The sequence below is a fragment of the Neoarius graeffei genome, chromosome 2 (genome assembly GCF_027579695.1).
Source record: "Neoarius graeffei isolate fNeoGra1 chromosome 2, fNeoGra1.pri, whole genome shotgun sequence".
Lineage (NCBI taxonomy): Eukaryota > Metazoa > Chordata > Actinopteri > Siluriformes > Ariidae > Neoarius > Neoarius graeffei.
In genome coordinates this window covers 32,529,580-32,544,439 of record NC_083570.1, presented here as the reverse complement: position 1 = coordinate 32,544,439, position 14,860 = coordinate 32,529,580, and the positions used below count along the sequence as shown (strand labels likewise).

The 14,860-nt window shown below is 41.1% G+C and overlaps 1 protein-coding gene across 4 annotated transcripts in view; it reads left to right on the top strand.

Moving 5' to 3' along the window:
• The window catches only part of stxbp5a (syntaxin binding protein 5a (tomosyn)), a 322,570-nt gene that overhangs the window by 235,464 nt on the left and 72,246 nt on the right, over positions 1-14,860 (top strand). For all 4 annotated transcript variants that reach the window (XM_060914103.1, XM_060914104.1, XM_060914102.1 and 1 more), the window contains exon 7: positions 1,485-1,568. In XM_060914103.1, coding sequence (XP_060770086.1) covers positions 1,485-1,568 — 84 coding nt within the window. The remainder of the gene's footprint in view (positions 1-1,484; positions 1,569-14,860) is intronic.

The following is a 14,860-nucleotide window of genomic DNA, read 5'->3' as shown; positions in this document are numbered from 1 at the left end:
GACTTCTTTTGGGATAAAAGTTCCACTGTTTTTCTACCAAAAGAAGAAGGGGGACAAGGCCTTGTGCACCTGGCGAGTAGAGTTGCTGCTTTTCGTCTCCAGTTTCTGCAAAGCTTACTCTATGGAGCAAAAGACTTAGTGTGGAGCCTGTACATTGTTGCAGAGGCTGGGGGGGTTGGATCTGGACTTTTCTATTTTTTTAATGGACCCAAGGAGACCATCATTCCAGAGGCTACCTTGTTTTTACTGTGGACTTTTTAAAGTATAAAGTTTATTGTTTATTATGCAGCAAAAAAGAAGTTCTACCTCCCTTCACTGGCTCTTGGAGGAACCCCTGATTAAAGGGGCACACTTGGACAAATCAGCAGGGATGACCCCTTCCTTGGGCAATATTTTAAATGCTAGAGGAATAAGAACTTTAAGAGACCCTGTGACTGTAGTGGATTCAACTTTTAGTAATGTAGAAAATGTGTCTATGGCCTTAAGAATAAGGTCTTTGCGTGTAGTGACACAAAAGTTGAATAAGGTGAAAAATGTTTAACAGAAAGTGAATGTGCTCTGTTACAGTCTTTTCACAATGAGGGGGTGAACTCCAGTGGTGAAGAATCTTTCCCAATGTTGAGTCTCACGCCCGATTATACTGGGTGTGTGGTAAATTTTTAGAGAGAACTGATTTTTAATTTAGTATCCACAAATGGGAAAGTTTTTTATAAAGCTTTGAATAAGACAAAGTTGTGTACAAGGGCTGACACCATGGCGTGTGAAACTTGGTTTTAATGATGTTAAACTTGCATGAAGAGCTTTATATAAAACCACTTTCACCGAAAAATGTGATGACTTGCAGTGGAAAATTATACATGGCACAGTAGCTGTCAACTCTTTTGTTTCTGTTCTTAATCCAACTGTTGAAGGTAAGTGTCCTTTTTGTGCAAAAAGAGAAACTGTTTTTCATTGTTTTATGGAATGTGACAGACTAGGCCCTTTGTTTTGTCATTTAAAGTTCATATTCAGAGTTTTTAATATTCGGTTTACAAGTAACTTTTATTTTGGGTGTTATGTATACTCAAAAGAAAAAATCACAATGTCAGTTATCAAATTTTGTAATTGGACAGGCAAAAATTAGCCGGGGAAATGCTGTGGAAGGGTTTTCCGGTCAAGACTGTGTTTCTGTCTTTTTAAAATTGATGAAGTCCAGAATAATGATAGACTTCAGATTTTATTCAGCAATGAAAGACTTTGATGAATTTGAGAATGTATGGGGGTACAAAGAAGTATTGTGTTTGGTTAGCAATAATGAACTAATGTATGGATATGTTTTTAGTTAAAGCTTATATTTTCCTGTTTTTAACTTTTTCCCCTCTATCTTTTAATCCTTTGTAAAAAAAAGTTTTTAAATAAAAATAAAAAATTGAAGATGTGCAATAACGTTTCTTGCTAAATTTAAAAAAATCATTTCTCTCTCTCTCTTTGCATTTCTGTTTCAGCTCATAATAGGATTTGAGTCTGGCATTGTGGTGCTGTGGGACTTGAAGTCAAAGAAGGCTGACTACCACTATACTTATGATGAGGTTGGTGCAAGCTTCCTCCTCCTGCTCTGTCTCAAAGTCCTGCGATAGCAATGACTTTACTGAAATGGAAAGCAGTTTCTGGGAATGTGTGCATATATGTATATACAGACCCTTTCCAAAAAATTTGAATATCGTGGAAAAGTTGTTTAATTTCCATAATTCCATTCAAAAAGTTAAACTTTCATAGATTATAGATTCAGGGCCCACAATTTAAACAATTTCAAGTATTTGTTTATTTTTACATAACTTGGGCTTCCAGCTCATAAAACCCACGAAAACAGGAATTCAAAAAATTTGAATACTGTGAACAAATCAGCCCAAATTTTGCAGGGCATGAATGTTTTAAACTGAGTGTCACACACTAATCATGTACTAAACTCAAAGCACCTGCACAGGTTTCCCCAGGTGTCATTAAATTGCTTCAGTTTGGTTCAATTGTCTCAGTTCGGTTCAATATGGGTAAGACTGCAGACTTGACAACTGGCCAGAAGACCATCATTGATACCCTCCATAGGATGTGTAAGCCACAAAAGTTCATAGTTAAGGAGGCTGGCTGTTCACAGACTGCTGTGTCCAAGCATATCAATGGAAAGTCAAGTGGAAGGGCAAAATGTGGCAGGAGGAGATGCACCAGCAAAAGAGATGACTGTGGGCTTCAGCGGATTATCAAACAGAGAAGATTCAAGAATCTGGCAGAGATCCAGAAAGAATGGAATGAGGCGGGAGTCACAGCTTCAAAAACCACCACATTCAGACGCATCCGGGAGATGGGCTACAACTGTTGGGTTCCTCGGGTCAAGCCACTTCTGAACCTGAGCCAACATAGGAAGCGTCTCAACTGGGCCAAGGAGAAGAAGGACTGGACTGTTGGCCAGTGGTCCAAGGTCCTCTTTTCCGATGAAAGTAAAGTGTGCCTTTCATTTGGGAATCAAGATCCAAGGGTTTAGAGGAAGACGGGTGAGGAACAGAACCCAAGCTGTTTGAGGTCCAGTGTGAAATATCCACAGTCAGTCATGGTTTGGAGTGCAATGTCCGGTGCAGGTGTTGGTAAACTCTGCTTTCTTAAATCCAAGGTCACCGCAACAGTCTACCAGAATGTTTTAGAGGACTTCATGATTCCTTCTGCTGAGGATCTGTATGGAGATGCAGATTTCATCTTCCAGCAGGACCTGGTCCCTGCCCATACCACCAGAAGCACCAAAACCTGGTTTGATGCCCATGCCATCACAGTGCTTGACTGGCCAGCCAACTCGCCGGACCTAAACCCCATTGAGAATCTGTGGGGTATTCTCAAGAGGAAAATGAGGAGCACCAGACCCAACAACAAAGAAGAGCTGACAGCAAGCATCAAGGAAATCTGGGCTTCCATAACTCCCAGGCAATGCCACAGGCTGATTGCCTCAATGCCATGTCGCATCGAGGCATTGATTAAGGCAAAGGGATTCCCAACCAAGTATTGAAGATTGACATATCATTTTGAAAGTACCATATTTTGATTGATTTGATGTGATCCTAATTTCTTTCTTTTTTTTTCTGCAAAAACTGAGAAGTAAATGGTGATTTGTTCATAGTATTCTAATTTTTTGAATTCCTGTTTTCGTGGGTTTTATGAGCTGGAAGCCCAAATTATGTAAAAATAAACAAATAAATACTTGAAATCGTTTAAATTGTGGGCCCTGAATCTATAATCTATGAAAGTTTAACTTTCTGAATGGAATTATGGAAATTAAACAACTTTTCCATGATATTCTATTTTTTTGGAAAGGGTCTGTGTATATATATAAAATTATTTTCAACAAAAATACATGTGCCACCCCTACATTTAATACTTTGTACAGCTTCCCTTTGCCAGTCAAACAGCACTGAGTCTCCTATAACATTTCATAAGGTTGGAGATACAGAGCAGGGCATCTGAGACCATTCCTCTTTACACAATCTCTCTAGATCATCCAGGGTCCTAGGCCCTCTCTTGTTCAGGTCAGGGGACTGAAATGACCATAGCAGAAGCTTGATTCTGTGGTCAGCTAAACATTTTTGTGTTGATTTGGACATATGCTTTGGATGATTATCCTGCTGGAGGATCCAGTGATGACCCAGTTTTAGTTTCTTGGCAGAGGCAGCCAGATTTTGATGTAAAATTTCCTGGTATTTCATGGAGTCCCTGATACTATGTACTCTAACAAGGTGTCCAGGGCCTTTGAAGGAAAAACAGCCACAAAAACATCATTGACCTTCCACCATATTTTACAGTTGGGATCGGGTTATTATCATTATAGCCATCCTCCTTTTTACACCAAACCCACCTTGAATGTTTATTGCGAAAAAGCTCCATTTTTGTTACAACCCCGATTCCAAAAAAGTTGGGACAAAGTACAAATTGTAAATAAAAACGGAATGCAATAATTTACAAATCTCAAAAACTGATATTGTATTCACAATAGAACATAGACAACATATCAAATGTCGAAAGTGAGACATTTTGAAATTTCATGCCAAATATTGGCTCATTTGAAATTTCATGACAGCAACACATCTCAAAAAAGTTGGGACAGGGGCAATAAGAGGCTGGAAAAGTTAAAAGTACGAAAAAGGAACAGCTGACGGACCAAGTTGCAACTCCTTAGGTCAATTGGCAATAGGTCATTAACATGACTGGATATAAAAAGAGCATCTTGGAGTGGCAGCGGCTCTCAGAAGTAAAGATGGGAAGAGGATCACCAATCCACCTAATTCTGCACCGACAAATAGTGGAGCAATATCAGAAAGGAGTTCGACAGTGTAAAATTGCAAAGAGTTTGAACATATCATCATCTACAGTGCATAATATCATCAAAAGATTCAGAGAATCTGGAAGAATCTCTGTGCGTAAGGGTCAAGGCCGGAAAACCATACTGGGTGCCTGTGATCTTCGGGCCCTTAGACGGCACTGCATCACATACAGGCATGCTTCTGCATTGGAAATCACAAAATGGGCTCAGGAATATTTCCAGAGAACATTATCTGTGAACACAATTCACCGTGCCATCCGCCGTTGCCAGCTAAAACTCTATAGTTCAAAGAAGAAGCCGTATCTAAACATGATCCAGAAGCACGGACGTCTTCTCTGGGCCAAGGCTCATTTAAAATGGACTGTGGCAAAGTGGAAAACTGTTCTGTGGTCAGACGAATCAAAATTTGAAGTTCTTTATGGAAATCAGGGACGCAGTGTCATTTGGACTAAAGAGGAGAAGGACGACCCAAGTTGTTATCAGCGCTCAGTTCAGAAGCCTGCATCTCTGATGGTATGGGGTTGCATTAGTGCGTGTGGCATGGGCAGCTTACACATCTGGAAAGACACCATCAATGCTGAAAGGTATATCCAGGTTCTAGAGCAACATATGCTCCCATCCAGACGACATCTCTTTCAGGGAATACCTTGCATTTTCCAACATGACGATGCCAAACCACATACTGCATCAATTACAGCATCATGGCTACGTAGAAGAAGGGTCCGGGTACTGAACTGGCCAGCCTGCAGTCCAGATCTTTCACCCATAGAAAACATTTGGTGCATCATATAATGGAAGATACGACAAAAAAGACCTAAGACAGTTGAGCAACTAGAATCCTACATTAGACAAGAATGGGTTAACATTCCTATCCCTAAACTTGAGCAACTTGTCTCCTCAGTCCCCAGACGTTTACAGACTGTTGTAAAGAGAAAAGGGGATGTCTCACAGTGGTAAACATGGCCTTGTCCCAACTTTTTTGAGATGTGTTGTTGTCATGAAATTTAAAATCACCTAATTTTTCTCTTTAAATGATACATTTTCTCAGTTTAAAAATTTGATATGTCATCTATGTTCTATTCTGAATAAAATATGGAATTTTGAAACTTCCACATCATTGCATTCCGTTTTTATTTACAATTTGTACTTTGTCCCAACTTTTTTGGAATCGGGGTTGTACATCAGACCATAGAACATGGTTCCAGTCAAAGTTGTAGCAGCATTTCACAAACTCCAGGTGCTTATGTTTGTGGTTAAATGACAGACAAGGCTTTTTTTCTGGCATACTTTCCAGATCTCTTGGCATGGAGGTGGCATCTGATGGTGGATTTGGAGACTTGGAAACTCCAGCATTGTACTTTTTCTTGTAATTGACCAACAGTGATACTTCAAGATTTTTTTGTGCCTCTCTTACTGTCCTCACTGTATGCGGGGGCAAAATAAACTTTGGTCCTCTTCCAGGCCAGTTTATAACAGGCAAGTTCAGTCCCCTGACCTGACCTAGTACCCTGGATGGAATCTGAAGAGATTCTGTAAAGAGGAATGGTCTCGGATGCCATGCTCTGTATTCTCCAACCTTATAAAATTGAGTACAAACCAGACTTGAAGTAGAATAAGAGTGAAAATAATAATAGTTCAAATAAATGCTATAGACATAAATATAGGTAGCAGCATATTTTACTTAAGAAATTATTAACATGCCTCTCAGAGAGACTCACAAGAATCCAAAGTGCTGCTTCACTTTAAAGAAATTTGATGACCTTTGTCAACAGCAGCAGTCAGCTTACATCAGTCATTATATGCTACATGTTGAGCCTAAGGCTGAGCACTGCACCAGGGAATTTAACACTCACACAAAGAGTCAAATCACATCCATCTTTCTCTCTGGTGTCTTGTTTCTGTCTCCTTCATCTCTCTCTCGTTCTCTCTCTGTGCTAACTATGCTAGTTAGGTACAAATTTATGATTCGAATTAATGAAATAAAAAGTAAATCACAATTATTACCAGGCTATGTAATCTCTTAGTTTTTCCTAGCTATAATTGTGTTCAGACAGCAGAGGGCACAGTAACACACAATAGTATGCATGTGACTTTGCCATAGCTGGAAGTAACACAGCTCTAATGCCATGAAAACACGCACACCAAAAAACAGAGATAAATTCGGAAAGTATGGAGCCCCACTCGTGACACAAAAAGATAAAAAACGGTAATAATTCATGGCCATGTTTTAATATATTGTGGCCATGTTTTACTAATTAGATCCTTCATTTTTGTTAAATTATAGCCACATTTTACTAATTCATGGCCATGTTCCTTCGTTCTATTGTTCCTTAATTTTTAGTTCAATCACGGTCATGCCTTCCAGACAAGCTTTATAGGTCATTCCAACCTTATAATAAAAGTCAATTCAATTGTCTCTGTCCATACCATTGATGCATTAATAAAGAGCAGGCTTCTATTCTATTTAGAACAAATTTTTAAAATGTGACCATAATTTATTAAAATGAGGGCAGGAATTGTGTCATGAGAGGGGATTCTTAGGAAAGAGCTGTTGTGCAATTGACTGTAGAAATGGATTTAATAAGAAATCAGACCTCTCTCTTAACAGACTGCTGAAAGCTAAAGAAAAGAGAAGCAAATTGAGGTATTAAAGCATTCATAAAACATTATTAAGAAAAGGCCTATTTGTTATTAACATTTTTCATTTTAAATAGTTTATAGTTTTTAGTTATTAAGCGATTGTATTTTACTCCAATCTTTATAAATGTGGGTGAATAATTATTGTTGGTTATTAAGAAAATGAAACAAAATGTTTGGTTTTTTTATTTAAGAAAAAGAAACTCAAGTTGATAAAGAATAGGAAAATAAATGTTGCATTTTATTGTACTTGGTATTATAATTATAGTTTTATTATAATTATATGTTGATGAGGGTGGTGATGTTGATATACCGTAGGTGGTGTTAGTGGTGCTGATTTTCATACAAGTCAAGTCAAGTTGAGTTTATTTGTATAGCGCTTTTAACAATAAACATTGTTGCAAAGCAGCTTTACAGAATTTGAACGACTTAAAACATGAGCTAATTTTATCCCCAATGAGCAAGCCTGTGGCGACGGTGGCAAGGAAAAACTCCCTCAGACGACATGAGGAAGAAACCTCAAGAGGAACCAGACTCAAAAGGGAACCCATCCTCATTTGGGCAACAACAGACAACATGACTATAACATTAACAGTTTTTACATAAAGTCAGTTTCATTGATGTTATAAACTCTTCATTGATGGAAACTTGAGTGCAAAACTGTTCATGACAACTGCAGTCCTAAAGTTAGCAAGTCAACTGTAGTCCTCAGCCATAAAAGCATTATTGTAAGTGTCCAGAGTGTCTTCCAAGTGTGACTTTCAACTGTCCATATGGGGCCGTCCTCCACAGGAGCGATGTGATGAGACTCCAACCAGACATAGGTCATCAGGATGGATCAGGCAGGTCCAAGGAGCAGAAGAGGTCAGCATCTCGATCCCAGAACCGACATGTAAATGAGAGGGACAGATTGGGGGGGGGACAAGAAACTTGTCTGCTTAGTGTCCGTTTTGATGTTAGTGCAGGTGGGGTTGGTGTGTGGTGTTGGTGTGAGTGATCGATGATGTGAGAAGTATTGATTTTACTTCTGGTGTGTTTGGTGTTCATGTTGTTGATGGTGATTTGTGTGGGGTTACTGTGTGGTTTTGTTGGTAAAGGTTTTGGTTCTGATAATGTTGGTGTAGATGATGTTGGTGCTGTTGTTTTTCATATTGGTCTGGTCGGTGTGTGTGTGGTGCTGCTGTTGGTGATCTGAGTTGTGCTGGTGGTGTTGTAGTTGTCATCCTGAAGGTCATTCTTATCTCTAAATTAGGAAGGGAGATATATTCTGATGTTTGGATCCATGTGACAAGATGATGGATAGAAGGACAGAGATTCTCTGAGAAGGAAGATGGCAAGAGGAGTTGAGGACTTTTAAACAGATGGAGGGTTACTCTCCTGGTGGCATTAGTGTGTGTGTGTGTGTGTGTGTGTGTGTGTGTGTGTGTGTGTGTGTGTGTCGTGATAAATATGAGGTAACTGAGTGTTGCCCTGATCACTGCATCACATTGATAGAAGGGCCTAAAGCCATCTAATGAAAGCCTCTTCCAAGAATTATTCATCACTCTGTTTCCTGTCCAGTCAGTCTCCACCATCTGGTCCTATTACCAAAGTAGAAAGTGTTGCATTAATCAAAAATTAAAGACAACTATGGATGGATTTTCTTTCAGTTTCTCAATATTTTGTTACCCATCTGTTTCAGGTAATGACTAGCAATAATGACATACTTAGGCCCTTAAACTCTAAAGATCCGTCACCTGGTAACTAAACAGTACTCTCACCTACACACCTTTCCGATAAGCTTCACTCTTTTAATACACATTTCTATTTCTATCACCAACTCTTAAATAATGTTTTGGACAACATTTAGAACACATGCTCATACTTGCTTCGCTTGGACAATGAATAGTTTTTGGGTCTTGTTCATTTATGATTTAATTATTAATTCATCTTAAAAAACTGCTTTTTCTTGGTCAGGATCATGGTGGTGCTGCTGTTCCTGGGAACACTGGATGAGAGGCAGGAATACACACTCATAATACAAGAGATGCCATCTCTGTCTCTCTCTCTCTCTCTCTCTCTCTCTCTCTCTCTCTCTCTCACATACACACACACAAAAAAAAAAAAAAACACACACACACACACTTTTGTTCACACACGGGCAATTTAGTGTAGCCAGTAACTCCTAATTGGAGGTAGGAGAAAACTGGAGAACCCAGACAAACCCATTTAGGTAGAACACGCACCACACAGAGAGTAACCTGAGCTCAGGATCAAACGGTCTGTGGTCTTTCAGATTTTTCAAGGGTAGGACATAAAAAGAATTTTCCCTGACACCCAATTATTTTTGTTTAGTGAACCGAAAGCTACTGAATTCAAATCACCTTTAATTGTCAGGTTTTGCAGACAGCTAGCAGATGCAGGTGTGTGTGTGTGTGTGTGTGTGTGTGTGTGTGTGTGTGTGTGTGAGAGAGAGAGAGAGAGAGAGAGACTGTACCTTCAGCAAACTGGCAAACAAATGAGGTGGAGGCTAGGATGAGTTTGGAAAGATAGAGATGGTGTTGCCTGCAGAATGTGGACCATTGACAAATTTCCCTGTCATACCAGGATATCTGGAGATCATGGAGCTGTAACCATGGAAAACCTAGAATGATGGCCTGTTTTTGGGTTCTGGTGGCGAAAAAGGAAATAGTTTCTCTGTTCACAGTGCTGACATAGAGTTCAAGTGGTTGTATGCATGTGGTGACAAATCCTTCACCGATGGGTCCACCATCAATGACTTTGATGCTCATTGGTATCCCGAGCCTCTGGACAACCTCACTGTCAAGGAAGTTGCTGGCAGCCCCGAGTCTATCAGGGTAGAAAGAACATGGAATGAATCTAAGAAGTTTAGCAGTACATCTAACTTAAGAAATTGGCATTGAGGAGGTGTAGGTAGACTCGCCAGGAGAGATGCAGGGGTGTTCAATGCTCCCTCAGTTCTGGGCTGAATGGGACAGTGGGCTAGCAGGTGGTCAGCGCCACCACAGTAAAATCACAGCCCCTCCCTGCGACTCCGCTCATGCTCGGCACACACCATATGGTTGTTGGAGATCTTCATGGGTGCTGGGGTCATTGTGGCCAGAGCACTCGGTGTGGCACCTTGCAGCAATGGTCAGTTCCAGAGGAGCTTGTCCAGCTTGATGGCTTGGTTAGTAAGGGAGTCTAGTGTTTGCTATTCCTCACGGCACACCAGCTCAGTTTCAATGAGGGAGTCAAAGCCCTGGCGAAAAGCACCTTTCAGGACCGGTTCATTCCATCCACTTCCCGCAGCCATGGTGTGGAACTCCCAGGCATAGTCAGCACCCCTTCTCTCCCCATACTATAGGGCTAGCAACCACTCACCAATCTTCATGCCCTCCAGACAGTGATTGAACACCTGCATAAACTGCTCCACAAATCGTTCATATGAGGTTGGCTCTCCACCCTTTTCCGATATAGTGGTCACCCACTGGAGCATCTTCCCAGTAATCAGGTTAATAAACTGAGCAATTCTTTGTTGGTCAGTGGTACCTATTTGCGCTGTGAAGAAGAGTGAGCACTGCAGCAAAAAACCCTTACAGTCAGAAACTTCCCCAGAAAATTTATCTGGTCTTGGCACAAGCATCGGAAAACTCACAGCTGGCAGGGAATACTTCAGGAGCACCTGCAACACAGCAGCAGTGAGTTGGGAGATTCAGACATTCATTTCCCTCAGCATCTGCTGGTGTTCTCCTAACAAGTGTCCCTGTGCTGAAAGAGCAGTTTGCTGTTTCTCCTTTGCTGCATCCATGATAGTGGCAAAATATTCTGTCAGGTTTTGGATGCAATTTCAAGAGAGATGGAGAGAGCACACCTTCAGCAAACTGGCAAACAAATCTAAAACATAACCCTCAGGTGAAGTCATGATGAAGCAAGGGTCAAGCGAGGTGCAGACAGAATATCAGAGGCAGAGCAGAAATCAATGTGAGTCAGAGGCAGAAGCTAGTCGAAAGTCAGAAGTCAGAACAGAATAATAAGGCTCAGTAAAGTCAGGTAGTGTACACTGAGTGATGCTTTGCAATGAGCCAGATGACTGAGTGTTTTTAAATAGTCTGTGGTAATTGAGTACAATGAGGAACAGGTGCTGCGCAGATCAGAATTCAGCAGAAGGAGGGCAGTACAGTGACTGCTGGTGATTGTAGTCCACGGTGGCCATGTTTGAAGGCTGTCACAAACTCTGGACTTCTGGGTCTTGGATGAGAGCTGACATTAACTGGCGAAAGTACACAGAAAATATTTTCAAGAGTTTTACTGACCAACTTAATTGTATTTTGTAAATATAAATGGGTGGCACGGTGGTGTAGTGGTTAGCACTGTTGCCTCACAGCAAGAAGGTTCTGGGTTCGAGCCCAGTGGCCAGTGAGGGCCTTTCTGTGCGGAGTTTGCATGTTCTCCCCGTGTCCGCGTGGGTTTCCTCCGGGTGCTCCGGTTTCCCCCACAGTTCAAAGACATGCAGGTTAGGTTAACTGGTGACTCTAAATTGACCGTAGGTGTGAATGTGAGTGTGAATGGTTGTCTGTGTCTATGTGTCAGCCCTGTGATGACCTGGCAACTTGTCCAGGGTGTACCCCGCCTTTCGCCCGTAGTCAGCTGGGATAGGCCCCAGCTTGCCTGCGACCCTGTAGAACAGGATAAAGTGGCTAGAGATAATGAAATGAGATGAGATGAGATGAGATGAAAAATATAAATGGGTGGCACGGTGGTGTAGTGGTTAGCACTGTCGCCTCACAGCAAGAAGGTTCTGGGTTCGAGCCCAGTGGCCGACAGGGGGCCTTTCTATGTGTAGTTTGCATGTTCTCCCCGTGTCTGCATGGGCTTCCTCTGGGTGCTCCGGTTTCCCCCACAGTTCAAAGACATGCGGTTAGGTTAACATGGGGTGAAGTGCCTTGGGCTGAAGTACCCTTGAGCAAGGCACCTAAACCTCAGCTGCTCCCTAGGCACTGTAGCATGGCTGCCCACTGCTCTGGGTATGTGTGTGTGCTCATTGCTTACATGTATGTGCATGTGTGTGTTCACTGCTTCAGATGGGTTAAATGTAGAGAGGAATTTCACTGTGCTTAAGTGTACATGTGATAAATAAAGTTGTTCTTGTTCTTCTTCTTCTAAACAAAATTAGTATTTGATGCCTGCAACACTCTCAAAAAAAAGTTGGGACAGAGGCATTATTACCATTTGTGTTACACCTTTCCTTTTAATAACACTTTTTAATTGTATGGGATCTGAAGATACTGACTGTTGCAGTTTTGCAATTGGTATTTTTGTTTGTTTTTGTTTGATATAAAACTTAAGCTACTCAACAGTCCATGGTCGCCGTTGTCTGATCCTCTTCATGATGCACCATACATTCTCAATAGGAGACAGAGCTGGACTGACAGCAGGCTAGTCAAGTCCACTGAGTCTGAGTCTGTTGTAGCCCATGCAGACTGAGGCCTAGCATTGTCCTGCTCAAATAAGCATGGACTTCTCAGGAAGAAATGTTGCCTTGATGAATATGTCTCTAAAATCCTAATATATGCCCCAATCTATCAATAGTACCTTCACACACATGCAACTCACTCATGCTGTGGGCACTGATGCGCCCCCTTACCATCACAGATGTTAGCTTTTGCACCTTTCTCTTGCTCACCTTTGGCACAGAGAACTCGACATCTGATTTTCCCAAAAATAAGCTTAAATGTGGACTCATCTGACCATAGCACACATTTCCAATGTCTTTCGGTCCATCTGAGATGAGTTTGGACCCAGAGAAATTGGTGGCATTTCTGCATAGAATTGATGAATATCCTTGCGTAATACAGTTTCAGATTGCATTTCTGGATCCAGCTGTGTCAAGTGACAACAGTTTTCTGAAGTATTCCCAAACCCATGTGGCTATATTTATCACATCAGCGTAACTGTTTCTGAGGCAGTGCCACCTAAGTGCTCGAAGGTCATGCACATTAAATAATGGTTTCCGACTTTGTCATTTATGGACTGAGATTTCTCAGAATTCCCTGAATCTTTTCACAATATTATGTACTGTAGATTTTGAAATACCTAACATCTTGCTTTGATTAATGTTCTTTTTGAATTGTCTAACAATTCTCTCATGAATTTTGGCACAAAGGAGCGAGCCACGACCCATCCTTGCTTGCAAAGACTGATCTTTGGTGCATTCTCCTTTTATACCCAATCATGTTACCAATTAACCTGCTTATTGTGGAATCTTCCAAAATGGTGTTACTTGAACATCCTACAAACTTTTCAGTCTTATATTGCCTCGGTCCCAAATTTTTTTTAGTGTGTTGCAGGTGTCAAATTAACTTTGTTTATATTTACAATATACAATTAAGTTGGTCAGTAAAACTAATGAATATATTTTCTTTGTAATTTTGTGAGTTAAATAAAGATTCACGTGAATTAACAATTCACAGATTTTTGTTTTTATTAAATTTTGGAAAATATCCCAACTTTTCTGGAAATGGGGTTAGTATTATCTACAGTGTCTTGCAAAAGTATCCATCCCCCTTGGTGTTTGTCCTGTTTTGTCACATTACAAGATGGAATTAAAATTGACTTTTGGAAGGTTAGCACCATTTGATTTACACAACATGCCTACAACTTTAAAGGTGCAAATTGTTGTTTTATTATGACACAAACAATAATTAAGATGAAAAAACAGAAATCTGGAATGTGCATAGGTATTCAACCCCTTTTGTATGAAACCCCTAAATTAGAGCTGGTCCAACCAATTCACTTCATAAGTCACATAATTAGTTGATTAAGATCCACTTGTCGGACGGCACGGTGGTGTAGTGATTAGCGTTGTCGCCTCACAGCAAGAAGGTCCGGGTTTGAGCCCCGTGGCTGACGAGGGCCTTTCTGTGCGGAGTTCTCCCCGTGTCCACGTGGGTTTCCTCCGGGTGCTCTGGTTTCTCCCACAGTCCAAAGACATGCAGGTTAGGTTAACTGGTGACTGACTCTAAATTGACCGTAGGTGTGAATGTGAGTGTGAATGGTTGTCTGTGTCTATGTGTCAGCTCTGTGATGACCTGGCGACTTGTCCAGGGTGTACACCACCTTTCGCCCGTAGTCAGCTGGGATAGGCTCCAGCTTGCCTGCGACCCTGTAGAACAGGACAAAGTGGCTAGAGATAATGAGATGAGATGACAAGATCCACTTGTGTGCAATCAAAGTGTCACATGATCTGTCACATGATGTCTGTATAAGTCAATCTGAAGGACCCTGCCTCTGCAACACTACTAAGCAAGCAACATGAAAACCAAGGAGGACTCCAAACAGGTCAGAGACAAAGTTGTGAAGAAGTATGGATCAGGGTTGGGTTATAAAAAAAAAACGTTGAATATCCCATGGACCACCATTAAATCCATTATAGCAAAATGAGGATTTAGAAGTGGAAGAGGCACCAGAGACTAGCTTTTCAACATGTGCATGATAATGGAGAAAATGAGGGAAACCAACATTCCTTTATACATATGTTTCCTCAACTATTCAAAAGCCTTCAACTGTCTTCAATACGCCAAGCTTTGGAAGACAATGATACAACTAGGAGTACCACCACACCTAGTAGCCCTTCTCGAAAAACTATATACTGCACAATCATCCCACATGTGTACCCCATTCGGAGAGACTGAATCATTCTTCAATGGAAAAGGGGTGAGGCAAGGATGCATTCTCTCCCCACACCTCTTTAATATCTACATCAAGGCAATCATGAGGATTGCAATCCCTGACAACACTGGTATCAAAATAGGAGGAAGAACAATCAGCAATCTGTGATATGCAGATGACACTGCCCTCCTAGCCACAACCAAAAAAGACCTACAAGCTCTTCTAGATCGTGTGGCT